The sequence below is a fragment of the Aythya ferina genome (assembly GCF_964211825.1).
Source record: "Aythya ferina genome assembly, chromosome: Z".
NCBI classification, from domain to species: Eukaryota; Metazoa; Chordata; class Aves; order Anseriformes; family Anatidae; genus Aythya; species Aythya ferina.
The window spans coordinates 64,399,634-64,421,290 of record NC_140299.1 but is presented as its reverse complement, the minus strand read 5'-3'; the positions used below and the strand labels follow the sequence as shown (position 1 = coordinate 64,421,290).

The following is a 21,657-nucleotide window of genomic DNA, read 5'->3' as shown; positions in this document are numbered from 1 at the left end:
TACATTGACATAATTGCACTAGATGTAGTCTCTGTAAGTGGTTCAGATGTTGTCTTTTCTCAGACATCAATGTTTGAGTCAAATTGTGCACTACCTGAACTCTTCCTCTAATGCCAATGCAGTTCTGTCTGAAGAGTCTGTGATTCAGCTACTTGCTGTGTTTATGCTGTAATTCCAAGGAAAGCAGATTAGGAAATGCTTTTCTTTCTTCCCCGTGTTCTTGCAATGTATGCAGGTCAAGATCTGTGCCTGCATCAAGTCTAGAGGGATGTGCTTGCGTCCCTCTGAACTTTACACTCATACTGCTCCTTTTTGTGGGATTCCTACACTTCACAAACTGCAGCTCCTGCAGACATACTTGGGACAGAGCTAACCTGGTCCCCGTGGCACTGAGTTTTGTCCAGACTTTGCCAGGAGTTTTGCAGATTGTGCAGTCCTGACTGCTGCTACCATTCTGTTGCCAGCAGTACCTGAGCTCAGTCTGGCTCAGGAATATCTGTATTCATTGTGACCACAAGGCTCACGGCAACATAAATGCTATTAGCCCCAGCATGTAAGTTCAGAAGCTTAATAATTTGAATTTTAGTTTGGTCCAAGTTTTATTATTTGTTTGGCACTGTTTGTGATGGCTTTTGCCATTTCTTAAGTAGTTGTGCCAGGTTTTTCATTTCCATTCTCTCCACTTTCCTTACACTTGAGGAACTGTCTTTTTTCTGTAGTTGGATGCATTGACAACCACATCCTGGTAGCTGGTTTCACATCTTCTCTCAGCAGCAGCAGGCTCAGTCCAGTGAGAAATGAAACTGTCTGGCAACTTTTTGAGCTATGTCTTCATCCCACTTTGAATTGCTGTTCAAAAAAGATTTAACTTAGCAAAGGAAACCCTTGATGAGCAGGGTGGCATTCTTTGATAAATTGACTCCAGAAGTGAATGCTGATGTTTGAAATAGAGTTGTCAGTTGTATGTAAGAATAATACAGATAGCACATCGTAGTGTAAATAATTAGGGCTCTATTTTGCAAGGCAGAACAATGCTAGTTTAGTTAAAGTTCGGGTGACTTAGCTTCTTGAAAGGAAGTACATGAAAACGTTGCATACATCCTGTCTGCTCTTCTTTGTTATAGACAGAACAGCACAGAACTCCTCCATTTTGCAGCTGAAGATAGGCAAATCGCAGTAGTTAAACATAGTATATGGAGGATCTTTGCTAAGCTGCACAAAAACGTAGAAAAGCAACCTCCTTTGATGACTTCAGCTGCTGCTCTTGAAAAAAGAAATATTTGGATGAGCTACTTATGCTGTCAGATAAACAGTAGAGAATTCAGAGATGGATTACTGCAGAGATCTGAATAAGAAAAGAAGCAAGGTCTGGGTGTACAGTATTTCTTTGCCCTGGTATTTACTTGCCATGAAGCATGTGGGGTTGATTTTTAATAGGTCGTGCATACTGGGTCTTGTCTTGTTTCTAACTTCATGAAAAAAATAATAGTCTCCTTTCCTGATTCCTGCAAAATGGGGCCTGATGCCTTGCATCCCAGGGTCCTGAAGGAACTGGCTGATGTAGTTACCAAGCCACTCCATCATATTTGAAAAGTCCTGGCAGTCAGGTGAAGTCCATGGTGACTGGGAAAAGAGAAATACCACTCCCATTTTTAAAAAGGGTAGAAAGGAGGACTGGGGAACTACAGACTGGTGAGCCCCACCTCTGTGCCTAGCAAGACCGTGGAACAGATCCTCCTGGAAGCAATGACAAGGCACAGGCAGGACAAGGAGGTGATCTGACACAGCCAGCATGGCTTCACCAAGGGCACATTGTGCCTGACCAGTCTGGTGGCCTTCTATGGTGGTGTGACTGCCTCAGTCGACAAGAGAAGACCAACTGATGTCAGCTGTGTGGACTTGTGGACTATGTGGACCATTGTGGCCTTTGACACAGTCCCACATGACATCCTCATCTCCAAATTGGAAAGAGATGGATTTGAAGGGTGGATCACTCAGTGGATAAGGAATTGGCTTGAAAGCTGCACCCAGAGAGTTGTGGTCAATGTCTCTGTGTGGAGGCTGGTGACGAGCGGTGTCCCTCAGGGATCTGTACCCTCTGGAACCAGTACTGTTTAATATCTTTATCAGTGACATAAACAGTGAGGTTGAGTGAACCCTCAGCAAGTTTGCAGATGACACCAAGCTGAGTGGTGCAGCTGATACACCAGAAGGAAAGGATGCCATCTAAAGGGACCTGGACAAGTGGGCCCATGTGAACCTAATGAGGTTCAACAAGTCCAAGTGCAAGGTGCTGCGCCTAGTTTGGGGCAATCCCAGGCAAGAGCACAGACTGGGAGAAGAACTCATTGAGAACAGCTCTGCAGAGAAGGACCTGGGATCCTATGGATGAAAAGCTTGACACGGGTGTTTCTCTAGAGAAGAGAAGACTGAGGTAGGATCTTGTCAATGTGTATAAGTATCTGAAGGGAGGATGCCAAGAGGACAGGCCCAGACTGTTTTCAGTGGTGCCCGGTGACAGGACAAGAGACAACGGGCATAAATTGAAGCACAGAAGTTCCGGCTGAATATGAGGAAACACTTCTTTACTGTGAGGGTGGCGGAGCAGTGGCAGAGGTTGCCCAGAGAGGCTGTGCCATCTCCTGCTCTGGAGATACTCAAAACCTGCCTGGGTGTGGGCCTGTGCAACATACTCTGGGTGATCCTGCTTGGAAGGGGGGTTGTACCAGATGATCTCCAGAGGTCTCTGACAACCTCAGCCATACTGTGATTCTGTGTGTACGGTCTGTTAGAAGAATTCACTGAGAGCAGCCCTGCAGAGAAAGACTTGGGGGCTCTGGTGGATGAAAAGGTCAACATGAGCCAGCAGGGTGTGCTTGCAGCCCAGAAGGCCAACTGCGTCCTGGGCTGCATCAACAGAGGGTGAGGAAGGGGACTGTCACCCTCCTTTGCCTTCATGAGGCCACACCTAGAGTGCTGCATCCAGGTCTGGAGCCCTCAGCACAAGAAGGATGTGGGGCTGTTAGAGCAGGTCCTGAGGAGGGCCACGAAGATGATCAGAGGGCTGGGGCACCTCTCCCATGAAAGCAGGCTGAGAGAGCTGGGGATGTTCAGAAGAGAAAGCTCCAGGGAGACCTCATTGTGGCCTTTCAGTACTTAAAGAAGACTTTAAGTACTGAAGAGCAACTTTTTGTATGGGCAGATGGTGATAGGAGGAGGGGGACTGGTTTTAAACTGAAAGAGATTTAGATCAGATGTTAGGAGGAAATTCTTCCCTCAGAGGGTGGTGAGGCCCGGGCACAGGCTGCCCAGAGAAGCTGTGGATGCCCCATCCCTGGAGGTGTTCAAGGCCAGGCTGGATGGGGCTTTGGGCAACTTGTTCTGGTGGGAAGTCTCCCTGCCCATGGCAAGGGGGTTGGAACTGGGTGGTGTTTTAGGTCCCTTCTGATCCAAACCGTTCTGTGATTGTATGAAAATCGAGTTTCTTGCAGCTAGTTGGCTGCAAAGGAGGGACATTTTCATTGTAGTTAGCAGCTCTGTTTTTCCTTGAAAAGTATGAGGATTCTTTATAGAATCTACAGATAAAATGGCAAAGTATTTTGTGACATAATAGAAGAGTCCTTATATTTAATTAATCTTTGAGTTCTTCTGTTTTATGTATATATATTTTTGTCATCAGGGTGGCTTTTTTCAATATTCAAATATTTTATCCCAATGTATTACTTCTACTAGAAAGTTAATCTCTCTTCCATAAAAAGGCTCATGGTTGTTCTATTAGTAGAATACTTCTGATAAGAGACATTGAGATGATCCAGATGAACAAATGGAGCAGAGCAGGCTAATTTTTGTCTGTGTAACTGTAAGCATTAGAATATGTTAGCAACTTTTTCCTTTTTCAGTAAAAGATCAGGATATTTTTCCTGAAGTTTGATTCAAAGAAAGTTAGTTAAATAGGTGACCGCAATGACTAGATTTTAAAAGGATGTCATCTGCATAACAGTTGTGCTCTGTAGGACTAATAAAGAAAAATATTAAAAGCAAGTCAGATCTTGTGGCTTCTTGGTTTGGTTACAAATTAGATTTCCATAGTCAGTGTTTCACTGGCAAGGGAGAGGCTTTTTAGCTTGGAAAGCCCAGTAAGTTATTTTTCAGGAAATGACAGAGAAGTTCCTATGGGATTTTATGAACCATGTGTTTGGAAAAGATTGGTTTAAAGTGGGTTGAAAAAATCAGAAAACTACTTACTCTTGTATGTCAGCTACTCTTTCATTCAACAGTGACAGTTCTGCAGAGGCCTCCCTTGAGCTTCCCATTTTGTAGGAGTTAGTTGCACTGGGTCTTGGTATAAATTGTTTTACTACCTCTAAACCCTAAGAAATATGACATAAACTTCCTAAAGGCCATCTTCAGAAAGAATACCCCCGAGTCCTACCTATTTATTTATTTATTTCACGTAATTTGTACCAGCAGTGTGCCATTTTATGAGGGGGGGGGAGGCCTGTACTGCAAAAGTGGGTAAATAGGGAGTATAGTTATTTTTTAGCATTAGTGGGAAAGACAAACTACATGCTAAAGGTTGTTGAAGGCACTGCAGTCTGGTTTAGGTAGGGTACGGTAATGCTGGTAAGTGTTAGTGAAGATAAAATTTTTTCAGTAAACGTCAAGATTTAACAGGTGTTGTAATTCAGTAACATACTTACCTTCTCAGCATGTTTATGTAACAGGAGGAAATCTCTTTATTGAATTATGATAGCAATAAGGCTGCTTCCCCAGACCAGATGGGGACAGTTAACTTCTTCATATAGTTGTGTGGAATGCACACCTGAAATACTTTAGTGATCGTTTGCTTCTCCGCGATGGTCTTCCTCTGTCACACTCTGGACAAGGAGTGTCTTAATTGCATAATACCCCAGGCCTTGATTTCTGTAGTTAATAAAACCAGTTACTTCTTTCTTGGACTGTAAGTAATACTTCACATTGTAATTGGGTCTGAACCAGTTTGATTTCAGGTTAACAGGCATCACAGTGTTCAGGGTGCAGGAAAGGGGCAGTCTGTAGGTCTAATACAGTTTTGAGCAGAGCTGGGGTAAAATTGCTATCTGGAAATGTGATGGCTCTGAATCTCATGGGGCCCTTCCCTGTCAGTGGAACAGCTATGCCGTGTCGAGCTGTGCCAGTGAAGATGGGCGCAGGGCACGAGGAGCAGTTACCTGGGTCAGCAGAGAGGGGAGGTGCCTGTGAGCCCATCACCTACTGGTGAGGACCAGTGCTTCCAGCATCTGTGCAGGTGAACTGCCGGTCATCAGCTGCTGCTTTCTGCCTGCTGGTGGCTGTCAGGAAAACATGGTCTGCATGTGTGAGGGCTGCTGCTGGGCAGGAGAGATGATTGCTCCCTCTTCCCCAGCACTCTGGCTACTCTCAGTTGCTACTATCTGATCAGTCTCTCCTTTTCCTTTACTTCCTCCAGCAGGTATCTTCATCCATCCTTAGGGCCTCAGCAGAACCAGCAAGAGCAAACTTCAGGGCTGTTCTGCTTCTTTCTTTACTGTCCCAGCTGGTTTCCCAGTTCTGCAGCAGGAAGAAGACCCTTTCCCGACAGGAGAACAGTGCAGGAGCTTCAGTACGGGCTGCTTCTTTAGGATGGGAGCAGCAGTTACTACAGGGAGAAGGAGGAGTTGTGTCTGTAAGCAACTTACCTAAGGCACATAAAGTCTTAAGTCTCAAAAAGTGAGAGTGGAGGGGATAACCAAAGGTTAGACAGTGGATGTGGGAAGGAAGGAAACTACAGTTGGGGGATTGTGGCTGGAGAGGAAAAAGAAATTTCCCTATCCTCAGGTCTTAGTGACCCATGCCAGCCTGACTGCGTGTCCTACAGCTGCCCAGCACCCACCACAGAATTGGATTTTGCTGCCCCTCCCTCCCTCCTGAGGATGAAGTCAGAATAAGTTCATTTGTTTTCATTTTGGGGATAGCGAGGTTCGGCTTTATCAAGGCTGCTATGAAGTTTGAGTTGGCTCTGCACACAGTCCTCATCTCCGCCTCTGCGCTGGAGGCATTCAGGGCGTATGGAGCATTGCCACGAGGTGCGTGCACCCATGAGATACCGAACTGCTGCTCCAGCAACATGCAGCTGTGGTCACGGCTGTCACCCAGCTGCTCTTACTGGTACCAAGGACCATCAGCTGGCCCTTGATCAGTAGGTGGAAAGAGGTTTAAAGTCATCTTTTGATCTTTACTATATGCTGTGGTCTTGTTCTAGTCATAGCACAGCAGAGAATGAAAATGTGCCATTGTCTAACAGTGATGAAACATTAAACATGTGGAAATCCTATTAGTGTTTCATGAACCGTAGCTGTCATTTCATTTGTCCTGGAATTCCTTCCATATGGCCATGACAAAGGTTTGAGGCTGAGTTTCTTGACACTTTGAATGCATTAGCTGTTCCTCAGACAAAAGTCTGTCAGGCATACTGAAACATCTAAAGGGATGTATTTATTTCTGTAAGCAATATATTAAAAAGAATTAGTGTTGGTAAGCTTGGTATTGAGAAGGAAAGGCACAGTACTAGAATTTTCTGGGTTATTCTTTTCCAGTGAACATTAGACGAACGTATCTGTTTTCTGTAAACTTCTCTTTTTCTGCTTCTGGTTTTTGTATCTCCTCATTCTAAAGAAGATTGCCCCCAAACTCTCTCAGCTGTAATCTTTCAGAAATTTATATAACTTCTATATAACTGTTTTTCCATATATGTACACATTATGATAGTGTTAATTTGCAATAAACTATTTAGATAATCTGATTTCCTTCAGTGAACATAAAGATATCATCTGTGTATTTCTTATGTAATAGAAAAAACGAGGTATTGCCATGCTAGTTAATTTTCCTCCCTATTTCTGGACATATTTGTCATTCCTGTCTGTTTTTTGTTAAACTGATCTATGTTTGTTTGTTTGGACTTTTTTTTTTTTTTTGAGATAAAGTTACTTGGACTGCATATTTTTGCATCAGATTGTAAGAGATGGCCATTTATATCATGTAAGCATTTAACATACATAAAAACTGAAGGAAGGTAGTATCAGCTTGGTTATATGCAGTTCTCTACATGCTTTTAGAATACCTAAGGACTTACAGGAAGGCATGAATGGCTCTTGTATGTTTTATTTGCTCCTATTTTGTTCCATTTAAGCTATCTCAGAAATTCACAGTGATGCAATAGATTTTTGTTATTATGTGATACTGCTGCTCAAGTGCTGCAGTTTTTGCATCAAGAAGAGAAATGTAAGTTATTCCTCATGAAAACAATGGAAAAGGATCATTCACTTGAAGGTTTGTTAATGATCAAAACCTGATAAATACAGGAAAATGGCAAAATCAGGCATATTTGCTGCCAATAAGAAATGAAGTAAATGATTTCCAGTATCTGAATATATTCCATTTAATTGGAACAAAGCGGAGGCAAAGAAGAGAGCCAAAATAGTTCTACCTCCTCCTCCTGCCCAGTCATATTTAAATCTGTTTTGTAGTTGGACCTGAACATTTTGACTATCTTATTAAAAAACAAAACAAAACAAAAACTTAAGAGTTCTTCTCCAGGAGTTTTCTTCATGGTTTTGATAATTATGAATTTTAATGGCAGTTCTGCAATGTTGGTAAGCAGAAGATCAGCATTATTCAAACTGATTTCTAGCCTAAAGATGCTAACCCTGAAAATCATTTGTGTAGGTTAAATTCTGTAAGAGGATTTTGTGCCTCTGTGCAAACATTATTAATAGTTGTTGTGGGAATAACCAAGAAAGGCATTTACAAACAACATTTCTTGTTTTAGCGTACTTGTAAAAGAGTTTTCTAATTGATATATTCATGCCTATGGACTTTTGTGTCCTAGTTGGGATGAACTGCAAATCTTTCAGTGCAGTGTAATTTCTGGTATTTCACTGACTATGGGAAAAACATTTTACTTGTCTTATTCAGTGATTAATTATTGCATTTTTCATTTAACAAACTGTCACTTATAAAACGTCATATGTCTTTTCAGAGTTATCTGTTCACAGAACATGGACATTTTTACAAGAAAAGTAATTTCCTTGCAGTGTTGCATTTTTTTCCCATAGTTCTTCCGTCTTTATTTTGGCACTTTCATCTATGTTCACCCGTTTCCTTACATTGTTTTTCTGTCAGGGCCTGCAATTGCTCAATTAAATTTGTGAGATTTGTCTATAGCTATTTTGAATCCATGAAGAGATTCTCTCTCTGTTGCAAACAAATGTATCTTGCTGCCCTTCACACACTTGTCTGTGTCCGCAATATGAAATTGCGACACTAACTTAATTCTGTGCATTTAGTTTACTCTTGTGAAATGAAACCTGGTAAACAGTGAGGAGGCAAAACCAGAATTTATGCAGTCTAAATGCAGTCATTTAATAATATAAAGTTCTTAAGCACATACTGTGCTTAAGTTTCTTTGTAAATCAGTTTAGTATTTAAATTCATCTTAAATTGAAAGATTTACAGATTGTCCACTTGATCACATTTATTGCTAATTGCTTTACATTTCTGAAACTTAGGTGCCACCATGAGTAAATTAGAAGCATAATTTGCAGGGTAGTTTTTTGTTTTTGAAACAGCAATTTGCGATTCATGATAGATCTGTTGTCTATCTTTGTAAGTTTTGGGTGGCTGCTAAAGCTGAATCCAAGGGCTGTGTGCTCTTGGAGGCAAAGGTAAAGCCTCTTAAAGTTGACAGAACCAACTGAGGGTATAAAGGTAGTAGATTTGTGTTTGTAAAGGTGGCATCGTGGAAAAAAAGCATGTCTTCTATGAAAATGACCAGCAAATATGTACGTCTTCCTTCTGGCAAAAAATATTGCAAGCAGTACTTGAAACATTGCTAAGATATAAAAGGAAGCTGAATAAATGCTGCATACTTTTTGCTGTTTTGAAACCATTCCTTTATTTCATTAACCAGTGGTGACACACAGGACACAATAGGTACATGCTTTGAAAAGAAGGCCAACTAGGGAATTTTTATTTCCCTTTTACCCCATATTCCAACTATTCTCCTTTATAAAATGACAGATTGATTGTCTCCAGATGGAATGACAATTCTCTAAAGTTGCACACACATAGCTAAAATCAGAATGGGGCTGCACAAGACAGACTGATTCACAAGGCAGTTACCTGCCAAGGGAGTACTTACAGCTGAGGCAGGAGCCTCTTAGACTTCTTCAGGTTGCTCAGCAAGCCCGGTAGCCAATGGAAGTGCTTAAATAACATTGGTGCTGAGGTTCTTAGCTGACTGAGGTGTGATCGGGTGTTATGAGTTGCTAACAATTGCCAGAGTTTTAGTATCAGGTTAATACAAAACCAATGTGACACCTTAACTAGGCATTTGCTCATGACTATTTAACTGTTCATATTCTGTCATCCATTCTTCCCACAAATCATCCTTGAAATTCTTTCAATGCAATATATTTCCTGTGCAATTGAAAGCATTTTGTTCCTTGTGGAACTATTTCTTTCATGCAATGTGTAGAATATAAGATGTAAATAATGTTTTCTTCTTATATAATTAGGGTATTAAGTCTGAACTAAATAAAAAAGTTTGCATTGATTTTTCTTTACGTGTGATTCTCCTTACAACTCTGAACTTAAAATGTATTCCTAAGGGTGCCTTGGAGTTTTTTCACGTGTAGAGGAAAATTGTTAAATAGCCAATAGCTGTTCTCCCAAAATAGTCTAAATAGATAAGGAAAAAAAAATCAATGCACCCAAATAAGGTCATTTGCTCGCAGTGATTAGGACACAGAAATAGTCCTTTTCAAGGAGGTAGAATGTAGCACAAGCTATTTTGATGGATTACAAAGATCTGAACTAATTTTGGTAATGTAAACATTGGTGTGAAATGACTCCAGTCCCATCCATATCATGTTCAAACAAAGGTAGATGCATTTCAGTCTGGATTAAATAAAGTGCTGTCTGTTTCTAATATGGTTTGGCTGGCCTGTGAGAACCATAGCATTTTGACCTGTGTTTGAAAGGCAGGTTCTAGTGGACAACAGAAAGTGTTTATCCAGCATGATTTCTGTGCGTTTGCTCTGATCAATGCTAGTTGGACATATTGTGACAGAGCCCCCCTTTTTTTTCTGCATTCAGGCATAAACACTTTTTGCAAATTCATTTCAAAGTACTTTCATTTGGCCTAAGTCGTGGGTCTTGATGTAATCATCTGTCCTGAGCATTGTCTCTAATTTCTCCTGGAAATAATTATTTCCATCATTTTCTGAGCAAAAATGAAAACAACAAGAAAAAAACACAAACTCCTGGATAGACTAGGCACTTTTTTTGTATTGCTTTTCTGCTGATCTTGTCTTCATTTAATAGACCATGTTTTCCTGAGTACTTCAAAATATTTCTCATCACTTGCCCTCAGAAATGACCTTGTGGCCTGAGAATCAAGAAAATGTCATGTTAGTGACTACTAATTAGTGGATCCAGGGAGCTTCTTCTCCTGGCCTTTCAACCTTCCAGAAGCAGCAACAAAAGCTGTCACATGTATCATACAAAGAAAACAAGCATTTGCCGTGGTTTTTTTTATGTGCTTTTTTTTTTTTTCCCTCTAGGTTATATAGATAGTAGCACAAGCTCAATTGAGGCTATATCTGAATTTATAGGTTAGGAGACAATTAACTTACAGTATAATGTTTGCATTATATCTCTTAAACATACAGCTTCTGTTACCTGGCTCTTACTGAATATGTGTTAGCATAGTAGTAGTAGGGAAAGAGAATGAATCGTTATTTCATTTCATTCTATTTTGTTGTTCTTACCATCTTTTAATTTATTTTTCATACTTCCAATTGCATTAAATATTTCTAAAAGGAAATATTTGAACATTTAGTTTTTTATATACAATATAAAGTCCAAACTGAACTGTCTTTTATCTGTGTTTGTTGAACAACTTGTTAATAGCAAATTAAGGCATAATATCCCTTAAACATTGTTGTACTTCTGCACCTCTTAACATCATGTGTTTTTGGAACCACTATGTTTTGGGCATAATGTGCAGTCACAACCACATCATAGATCTGTTTGTGCAAACATTAATTTCCTAATTTCCTTTTTATTATTTGTATTTTTTCAGGTCTTTAAAATAGAGGTACTAGTGAGTGGAAGGAAACATTTTGTGGAGAAGAGGTATAGTGAATTCCATGCCCTTCATAAAAAGGTAATTATCTCTTTCTCTATAAAATGTGTCTGTATTTTGCCTTAGTTATGTTTCCCCTCACTTGAAATTGTTAACATTCATGGCTTAAATACATCTTGTGATTTGTGTCCTGGAAAAGAGTTCTCAATCTACTCAGTTTCTTTTCTACTTCTTGGAAGCCAGAGAGGAGGGAGAAGAAAGAGCGGGGCTCAGAGATGACTTCTGAGATGTTTCTAACTCTCTGTTTTTATTATTGTTTACCTTCTATATTGATAAAATACTCTCTAGTATTTTTTTCTTCTTGCAAAGTCATGAAATACAGCATATTCCCATAGCAAATGGGAACTATGGTTTTGTTTTTTATCCTATTATGCGAATAATTTATATTAGATCTATAAACTGAATTGTTAACATGCTGTGCTAGGGAAACTATTAGTATACACCAGCAAATGAAGCATGAAAAAGACTGAATAGACTGTCTCACTCTGTTGTTCTTCATACAATTAATATAATATAAAATGCCAGCTAAGCTTGCCTACTGTGTCTTCTCAATAATATATAGAATGGAACTCAGTGCTTTCAAGAGTGGGTATCCAGTAATTGTTCTTAAAATTGTTTAGATCACCATTAAAGGGAAGGTACAATTTCTCCTCTCCAGGCTGAACCGGATGCTTCTATTACAGTTGTGCTGCTCAAAGGCAAGTTTTGATTTTTTCTGCCTTGTGGAAGACACTTACTGTGAAGGAGAATTCTGGAAAAGCAGTAGCCTACTAGTCATGGGGCTGCAGCCCTTTCCTGAGACCTGGGTCAACTGAACTTTCATTGGTTTATAGCTCTCAGCAGCAATGGATTATGTGCCAGCTTTATGGTGTGTAGATGTAAGCCAGTTTGGGGCCACAAAAAGAAACTATGGAGCCATTTGCGTGTTGGCCCTCAAAAGTCTGAAGAGCCAGAGTATATTTTGCTTTATTGCACAAGTAGTTGATATGTGCTAGTATTTCTTTACAGAGAGACACATATTTTCTCCCTTGTGTTCCCATTGAATATGATACAACTTGAACAACAGTGGCAGAATCAGAAGTACAACTCACTGTGCTACCACCAAGTCCTGCAGTACGTGTGCTTTACTTTATGCAAGAATAACCATACAACTGAAAGTAGAACAGCATATATTGAGTAGCGATTGCATGACTAATGAAGCTAGGAAACATTAAGAGGGGAAAAGGGGGTTTTATTTGCTTAAAATGCATCTTCCCAAGTAGGCTGTGTCCTGTAGTTGATGTCTAATTCCACTGTAATTTCTGGAGTTGCACAGTTTATTTTTGGTTTGTCTCTTGATTTACTTGTACATTTCCCCTCATTGCTCTACACAAGTGTCTTGAATGACTCAATCTCTTGAACGAGTCTTACTCTCAGCTTTGTCTCCTTGCACACCAATTCCTCTGCAGCAACTTGCTTTCTAGAGAATTATTATTAGAACACCAGAAAACTCATACATGATAGTCCTTTTCTCTCAAACCAAATGTAGCAGCGAAATAAACACACCTGTAAAACAGGTATTCAGACAAGACACCTTGCACCACCTTTCAGTTTGTTACTTCCTACTCCTCGTCTGCTTGCTGTCTGTATAAATTACTCTGCAAACTTGATAGTTGCTTTCATATTTTTTTTCTGTCCAGATGCAAATCACCCAGCATATTTTGGCACAACATACATTTTCTTAAATATATATATTTATATACATATATATTTTTTCTTTTCAGTTATACTTAAATTTGTCATAAACAGAGTAGTTGAGTAGCTCCTGCTATGAGCCTGCTTTCAGTATTGCAGAAATCATGGGGAAAGTGTTCTCTAGCAATACATTACATGGATGTAACGTCACCCGTTCTTCCTGTCCATTTTGTGCTAGAAAAAGCAGAAAACCTCAGAGCTCTTAAGAAAGGGCACTTATGTTTTCTTCAGTTGTGTGGGGTGTGTATTTGAAAAGGTTTTACAAAGAAGAGTATTTTGAACTTGTATCTCATTCTTTGTGAAGTTTGTTTGCGTCCTACGATTATTTACACACACATCAAGTTACCAGTTTGCTTTCAGCATACAAATAGCATTTTATTTTTGGTTCTTTTCATCCCCTTTAATTTAAAGGCAAGTTCCACTCTAAACTGCTGTAAGTGCATGACAACTGGAAAGGTACCTTCAAAGGTACTGCATATTCAAGGTGCCCTCAGTGCTGGAGATGTCTGTAGTGAGCAGTAGAAATAGCAGTAGAAATAAAGCTCCTGTTGGGAACAACCAGGGTAGAAAATGGGAATAGATGCTTAAGGGGGGAGATTCTCATCCTGAGAAGGACATGCTGCACTAGAATCATGAGGAGGAAGGACTCCTTTGCTTCACAATTTAAGTAATTCATTCAGCAAAATACCAATTAATGTTTTGATTCTATTAATCATATTATTAATATTTTTATTATTATTTTGTAAAAATAGTGAAACCCCACTTCCTCTGCAATCTGGATGTAATGGACAAAATTATGAAAAAAAAAAAAAAAGCAAACTTACAAAAAAATTAGTCTTTTCAAGCCTGCTGTGATACACCAGGAATACAAATTATTTCTTTGATGGGAAACTTGAACTACTTTTGGCTTTTTTGAAATCATTTGCATTGACCATTATAATTTGACCAGAGTATGAATGACAAGCTAGGCCTTTCAGGCTACGTACCATTCACATTAAAGAATTGACTTAAGTCTGAACAAAAGTTTTGTTATTTTCACATCAAGAGATTTTTATAAGGAATTAACATCTTTCTGCCCATATAACATTAAAAATACAACCATTTTCTCATATTTATTCCCTATTTCCTTTTTATTCTCTTTTTTCTTAAAATCCTTGATAGTTCTTTTTTAGTAGGAAAATGTTAGGAATTGACAACGTTGCAACTACTGCAGTGAAATCTGCAAAAATCTTAAGTTCTACACATTCACTTTTGTAAATTGTTTATAATTCTAGAATAGTTCTGACTTTCCATACTTGGACAAATAATTCTTTAATTGATTATCTGAGACATCTTTTGGTCTTGAGGCAAACTGGGACTGTAAGGCAAACAGTATGTGAAATCAGCACTAGACCAGTGTTGTGAACAGAAAGATATTACAGACACTAATTGTCCTCAGATAAATATTACTTGTGTAGGGGTCAGGTCTGAAGCAACATAACTAATATATAGGTAGAAGTGCTTAACATTCTTTGTCATAGTAATCATTATTTGTTACAATATGTTGATGGATTATTCTAAGCATATGAGCGTGGGCTTATCATTTATCCTTTGTACCTCTGTATAGCATGTACTTTATACCTACACAGTGTACCTGTGCTTTCACATTTTAGCAATTGTTTATTGGATGCTTTATGTAACACGAGCACAGAGCAAAAACGGATTGTTAATCACTAGCAGAGATACCAGCCAGAGTGTATTTATCTTGTAAGCAGCTAAGCTTTAGTGGAATCTTGTACTGTTTCCTATTTGTCTCTCCTCATCTGGAGCATTCTCCTCATTTGTTACTCATCTGCAAGTGTTATCAGAGTTTGCTCCAGCTGTGATCATAGCCTCTTCAACACTCTTGAACAATTTAGAGGAAAAAATCAGGTTTTATATTTTGCCTTTAAGATCAGTCAGTAAAAGTACATGGGCTTGGACAGGGTTTCTTTTTCATTTCATGTTTAATTGTAATCTAGCAGTGTTAAGAAACCAGAAAGTTGCAGAATGTTTCCAGAGCAATTGAGGTTTCTGTGCTGGAGCTTCGTTACTTGTGATTGTAGAGACGTTGATATGTTGGCACTGCTTTTTCCTATAGTGACATCTCAGCAAGCTTGAAGATGAAATGTAAATTCTCAGTCTCCCATGGGTATGCATGTCAAAGTCAATTTTGAGTTTCTTTCCTTGCATTCCTTGCCTCAGATTTACTCAAAGGCAATATCCAACAGAAAGAATGTCTAATGTCACCTTCTATTAAAATGCAGTGGCGCCTATTCCAGTTATTGGTTTTGGTCTGTAGTTTTGAAGAAAATGTTAATATTGGTTGGTTTTGGAAAAAAACAAAACAAAACAAAACAAACAAAAAAAAAAGAAAAACAAAACAAAACAAGACAAAACAAAAAAAATGAAAAAGAAAAAAAAAAAAAAAAAAAAAAAAAACATTGCTCCAGAAAGACAATTCTTAGTGTTATCAGAATAGATTATTTATCTGTCTATGCAGTTGTGTATGCATACAGACAGACATGTGTATGTACATATCTATAAAAGATTTCCTGTGGGAATCTTCAGAGGAACAGTTACAGAGCTCTCTTGAAAATCTGTTCAGTGGCAGCTTTGCTGTTTCTTTGTATAAGCTATTAAACACAGCTGTCCATCAGTTGGTACAATTTGAGGGCACAGATAATTTGCTCTCTTGATTCCAGAAAAATGGTTCTCTCCTCCTTTTACTTCTCCCACCTGTTCATAAACGCCTAAATCTAGAGTTAGAAATTATTGTGGTGTTTTGTCACCATATGTAGCAAGGCAAACCTGTGTATGTTGCTGTGAGGTTGTAAGGTGTCATGCCAGATTAACTAACTAATGGGGAAACGAAGCACAAGAGAGGCTTATGCTGTGTCTCCTGATGTCTTCCCTTGTGTCTCTACGGTTGTGTGGGGCTAACGTTGGGTGTTTAAGGCCGAGCTGGTTACTGAATCCATCTCTTGGGTGCTTTAGAAGCAACTTCCTCCTCAGCTGTAAATGCAGTGGGGCTGTGAGCTAAGTTAAGCCCTTGCTCCATGGTTTCTGGACCTCTTGAACGGTTTCCTGAGGCTCAGATTTGTCAGTCATTGGGAGTTTGAGATTGTCACTGCTTTACTTCAGTTATCATTGAGCCCCCTCTTGTACACTGCTCAGCTGACTGACTCAGGTATGCGATCAAGGGTGACATGGATCCTCATTCCAAGTATTCTCATGTAGTTGCTGCTCTTTTGTTGTACTAGTTAGTGCTTTATTAGTGACAAAAAATTGATAGTGTTTCTGTTCACTGAGAAGGGCTGTGCATAGAGTTTTTTTACCCTGCAGCCTATAGATGTGAAGAGTTTTTAAAAAGTCAATTGTCATTTCAGTGAGTTGATGATGAGACACTTAGTTGCCATGCTATTTTCCTTTGTTTATGGTTATTTTACCTGTACTCTCATCTCTAATGTGCATACTTTAAAGGGTCACTATTATCCTTCCTTTTTTTTCTGAATTTCTTTTTGTTTCAGCTCAAGAAGTTCATAAGGACTCCAGAGATCCCTTCAAAGCATGTGAGGAACTGGGTCCCAAAGGTCCTGGAGCAGAGGCGGCAAGGCTTAGAGTTGTACTTGCAGGTAAGTCTTCTCTCATTGGTGTGAAAGTAAAAGCAGCATACCTTTTCAGAGTGGTAGTATCCAAAACTTTTGTAGACATTGCAGGCAGAAAGGGGGCTGTTTTACTGAGAGGCAATTTTAAATGTGGGAAATGAGTTGCATCCTTACTAGCAGTGATGATCTGTGTTCAGTTAGCATGACTAGCAGCTGGAAATCTGGACTGTTTGCATTTTGTTTCTTATTCTGACATAGGCTTCTGACTGACTTTGGGTAACCTACTAGTACCACATTTTCCTGTGTGTAAAATAATAATCATTTTTTACAAAGATGTTTTTGTTGTACCAATGAAAAATACTGCGGGAAAAAAAAAAAAAAAAAAAAAAAAAAGAGTCTTTATCTAAACCAACCTCTGCTTAGATGGACTAGGGAAGAAACAGCTCATCAAATTTATATTGTCTACTGTACATGCATGTATCTGTATTGTTCATCTAGTTGAAATAGGCACATCATCTCATATTCATTTCACTCTGGGCAGTTGCATTTAGAGACCTAGTTTATACCTACATGTACTTGGACATTGATTTTGCTACATACTATAAAGAGAGTCTTGAGGAATGATTCGGACATACAGACATCTAAATATATGGGTGATAAATATCGTCTTTTTTAAATAGATGGAATTTCTACACATGCCATGATTGCTTCAAAGGTTATTCTATTTTAAATTGAAAATGCCCAATGGTGTAATTCCACAGCCATTTCTATGGTGACAAAACCAGATTAAGCTGTTCTTCAACATGTCGTCCCAGTTCACTGCACCTTCAGCTCTTTTATTAAAGGTGACCATAGAAATAATCTGAGTGAAAAGATAACATTTTTGTGAGGATGGCTAGAGTGACATATTCTATTTTTACTCAGATAATTTCAGAGATCTGATTTATGTCATCATCCGCAGTTGCACTGGCACAACTGGAAGAGTGGTGAACTGCAACATAATGTACAGTGAGCTGCCATCAAAGAAAATGGATGTTAACCTGCGCTGCTCAGGAACCTGCCTGATTTTCAGGAAGGTTTGTAAGAGAAAACTCCTTAAGGAGGAGGAAATAATTACTGTGTGATGCAAGAGAGTATTACTTCTGACATTACACTTTCAAAAGCAAGTTTGGAAAGGAGGAACATACAACTTAAAATTTATTCTGAGATATCGGAAGAGTTTCAGGCAACATAGTTTATTTTTTAATTTAGGTATTTAGTTATTAATTGCTAAATAGGAATATGTAATCCCTTTTTTCTTACTGCTCTATGTGATTTATAGTATCATCGGCATGTAAAAATTAATTTTATTTAATCTGCATCTATAATTTATTGTTATGGGTGAAAAAACATTGCTGTTGGAGAGACTTTAATTTTGAAAAAGAAAAGGGTCTTTTTGTTTTCAGTGGCTATCATCACAGCCTGTGCAATCATCAGTGTGCCTTTCTTCTGTGGATATTTGCTATGACTTGCTTTTTTTTTATTATTTTCATGAAGATGTCTTTTGTAGAACACCACTACTAAGGCACATGTACCCATTCCTCTTACGAAGTTGATTTTGTTAAAAAGATGCAGGGGTAAATTGCTTCGCACTTTTAATTGCTGATAAACTTTAGAAGAACATCTCCCCCTACTGGAAGAGTTAGTCAACTCTTGCTCTTCTACATTGCTGTACATGTAATTGACTTTTCCCCTCATCTGCTGCTAGTGGCTATCACAGGAACACACAGGGTAAGGTTGAAGTGGACAACTGATGAAAACAAGGCCAACCATATTAATGTGCATACCAAAATAAAATAATTAATAATAAATATTTTAGTAAACTAAACTAAATAAACTAATTAAAATAATAATTCTATAATTGAAATCTGGATAAAAATGAGGTGAAATTTGACTATTTGAATTGTTTTGTATCATGTAGTAAAGAAAGCAAAAAAATTCCATTGTCTGAGGTTGAATGTTTACACTCTTACTTCTTTGTGATCTTTTGTATTGGCTTTACATGGCAAAGTTTTGGTGGCACGAGGGTTTGCAGGGGTGACCTCTGTGAGCACAGCCCAGCAGCTGCCCCATGTCAAAGCAGAGCCAGCCCCAGCTGCTCCAGAAGGGACCTGCTGCTGGCCAGAGCCGAGCCATGAGCGGCACTGGGTGGGCCTCTGGGAGAGCAGAGTTAAGAGGGGGAAAAGAACTGCTGGGCAACAGCAGCTGGGAGAGAGGGGTGAGAAAATAGAGCAACAGCCCTGCAGCCCCCGTGGGCAGTGCAGCAGGAGGGCAGGAGGTGCTGCAGGCAGGCAGCAGCAGTTCCCCTGCGGGCTGTGCAGGGAGAGGCCCCTGGTGGAGCAGGCTGTCCCCCTGCAGCCCATGGGTCCCACATGGAGCAGATCTCCACGCTGCAGCCCCCCCATGGGTGGAGGAGCCCCCGGTGGAGCAGGTGAATGTGGCCTGGAGGAGGCTGCGGCCCATGGAGAGCCCCCGCAGGAGCAGGCCCCGGGCCGGAGCTGCAGCCCGTGGAGAGGAGCCCACGCAGGAGCAGGGGGTCTGGGGGGAGCTGCCGCCCACCCGTGGGGGACCCGTGCTGGAGCAGTTTGCTCCTGGGGGATGGATGGATGGATGGACCCCGTGGGACGGAGCCGTGTGGGAGCAGTGCTTGAGGAGCTGCTGCCTGTGGGCAGCCCCCCAGGATCAGTTCAGGAAGGACGGCATCCCTGGGAGGGACCCCACGGGGGGCAGGGGCAGAGAGGGACCGTGAGGGAGCCGCAGATCCAAAGCATCAGGGACTGACCACAGCCTCCACTACCCATTCCTCTGTGCCAGGCAGGGGGAGGAGGTAGAGAAGTGTTCGAAGGTAGGAAGGTGTTTTTAGTTCTCACTGCTCTAGTCCTTTATTAAATGGCAATAAATTACATTAATCTTCCTTACCTTGAGTCTGTTTTGCCTGTGATGGTAATTGGTGAGTTATCTCCCTGTCCTTATCTCAACCCCTGAGCTTTTTCTGTTATATTTTCTCCCTCTGTCCATCTGAATAAGGGTGGTGAGAGAGCGGCCTGGTGGTGCTTAGCTACCTAATAGCATTAAACCACCACATCTTTTCATGATGGAACCTCCCTTTTAAATCATTTCAGTGTATGCTGTTTTTTTTCTTGGAGTAGATGGACAGAAGCTCACTAGATTTTTCTGAAGAATAGCAAAATCGTGAATAAACCAAATATTCTGAGATTGTGATATCCAAATGTTTATTTTCTTAAATTTAACAACATCCAATGTCAGCTAATATTCATTAGCTGTCTTGTTCTCCTTGGTTTTGAAAGCTAGGTGAGGGTTTGCGCTTATTATAATGGTCTGATTTTCATGGAGTCCTGAAAGATTGATTTATGTCAGTTGTTTTAACTGGCTTTCACATTCAACAAGCTTGCCTGGAATTTACAACTTTTTTCTTTTTAGTACTGTGGAACAACTGACTGGTAAATACTAATGTATTTATTCAAGAGTACGTATAGTAATTCATCAATATGCATAATAATAATTGAGAGCCTTTGTGAATGCTGAGAACAGTCAACTGACTGACAAGTGAAAGGAAGGATTATATTTACTCTGTTAATGAGGGAACAGATGCAAAGATAAGTGAATAACAGAACATGGCCCTAAACAGTCAAGCAAATTAGTACAAAGCAATAAGCAAATGCTCCTCTGCTGATCCGTGATAACTGTCGGTGTGCATGAGCTTAGACTACAGCATGCAGAATTTACATTGAGCTGGTTTTGTCTTTGCTAAAATAGAAAGTGCATGTTACTGACAGCGAAAGAGGACTAAACCAGCTCTAACTACCTTGTGTTGGCTATCAACTAAGAACATTCTGACAATTACCACAAATCAATTAGTGTGTGATATAAATTCTGAGTTGATGGTAAATTATATAGGTATCTGAGCTTGTAGCTTTCAATACAGCAGAGATTAGAATCCAGTTGTTTAAATTTAAAATTTATAAAATAAATCATTGGATTACATTATTGCTGACAAAAATTTCTCTGAAAGTACTGTTAGATTGCACAAAGATTTGCACTTCGCTAAATGCAGATGTTAATATGTCTTCTCTTGAGACATTTCCAGAAGAGTCTGATATTGACACAAGGTAGAACATAAAATTAATGTAGCTGGTTATGTAGTCTCTCATTTGAGAGCGGTAGCCAATCGGACTTTCATAAAAAGTCCATGACTGCTGATAGTTTGAAGAAATACTTGCTTGAACATACCAGAAGTTAAAGGTAAGTGTTGAAGATAATGGGGCAGACAGCTAATTGGCATTGTAGCTTCTGGGTGTTTTTATTTTTTATTTTTCATCTGCTCTATAACCTTGGACTGACCACTTATCACAAAGCAATACAGAAATATGTTATGCTTTGATAGTGTATTTAAAGGAAATACAGACTGCTTGAAATGCTCCCTTTTGCACAGTATTGTTTGTGTATGAGTTCAGTAAGTCATCTTTTGGATGGGCCAACTGCACCAGTAGTTGGGTTTTTATTTTGGAGACATTGAAGACATTGTTGAGATTCCTAAGGGCAGCACTTAGGGACCTTATCTAATTGGTTATTGAAGCAACTGCAGCTGTGTTGTCAATCTGATCGGTATTTGTTACAATTAGATTTTGTATGATGTACTCTTGGAGGAGCAGTTTTTATGGAGCTTATTTCCAGTGAATTGGTAATGGGGAAGAATTTGATCTAACCACCTGCCCTCTACTGATTTGGAGTTAGGTCATATCCTTGTCCCAGTAAGCTGACACTACATGTTATTGCCATCCAGTCTCTCTGCCCTAGGGACTTGCCCTTTGACAGACCTTCCTTTTAAAGTTCAATGGAATAGATACTTTTTAACCCCCTTGGGCAGAAGAAATCTCATCATTTGCTGATATCATCAGCCCAACAAGATAACAGACATTGTTAACAGAATTGACTGTGAAGTGGCACCCACATCTCAACATGAGAAGATGTAGCTGCCAGTCTTCACTGAAATGATTTGGTTATGGAGATTTTGAAGAAGGCTCATATTTGTGA

General features: G+C 39.6%; 1 protein-coding gene across 1 annotated transcript in view; it reads left to right on the top strand.

Annotated features, from left to right (window-relative positions):
- The window catches only part of SNX24 (sorting nexin 24), a 93,758-nt gene that overhangs the window by 36,063 nt on the left and 36,038 nt on the right, over positions 1-21,657 (top strand). Inside the window, exons 2-3 of the mRNA XM_084503915.1 lie at positions 11,141-11,224; positions 16,486-16,590. Coding sequence (XP_084360041.1) covers positions 11,141-11,224; positions 16,486-16,590 — 189 coding nt within the window. The remainder of the gene's footprint in view (positions 1-11,140; positions 11,225-16,485; positions 16,591-21,657) is intronic.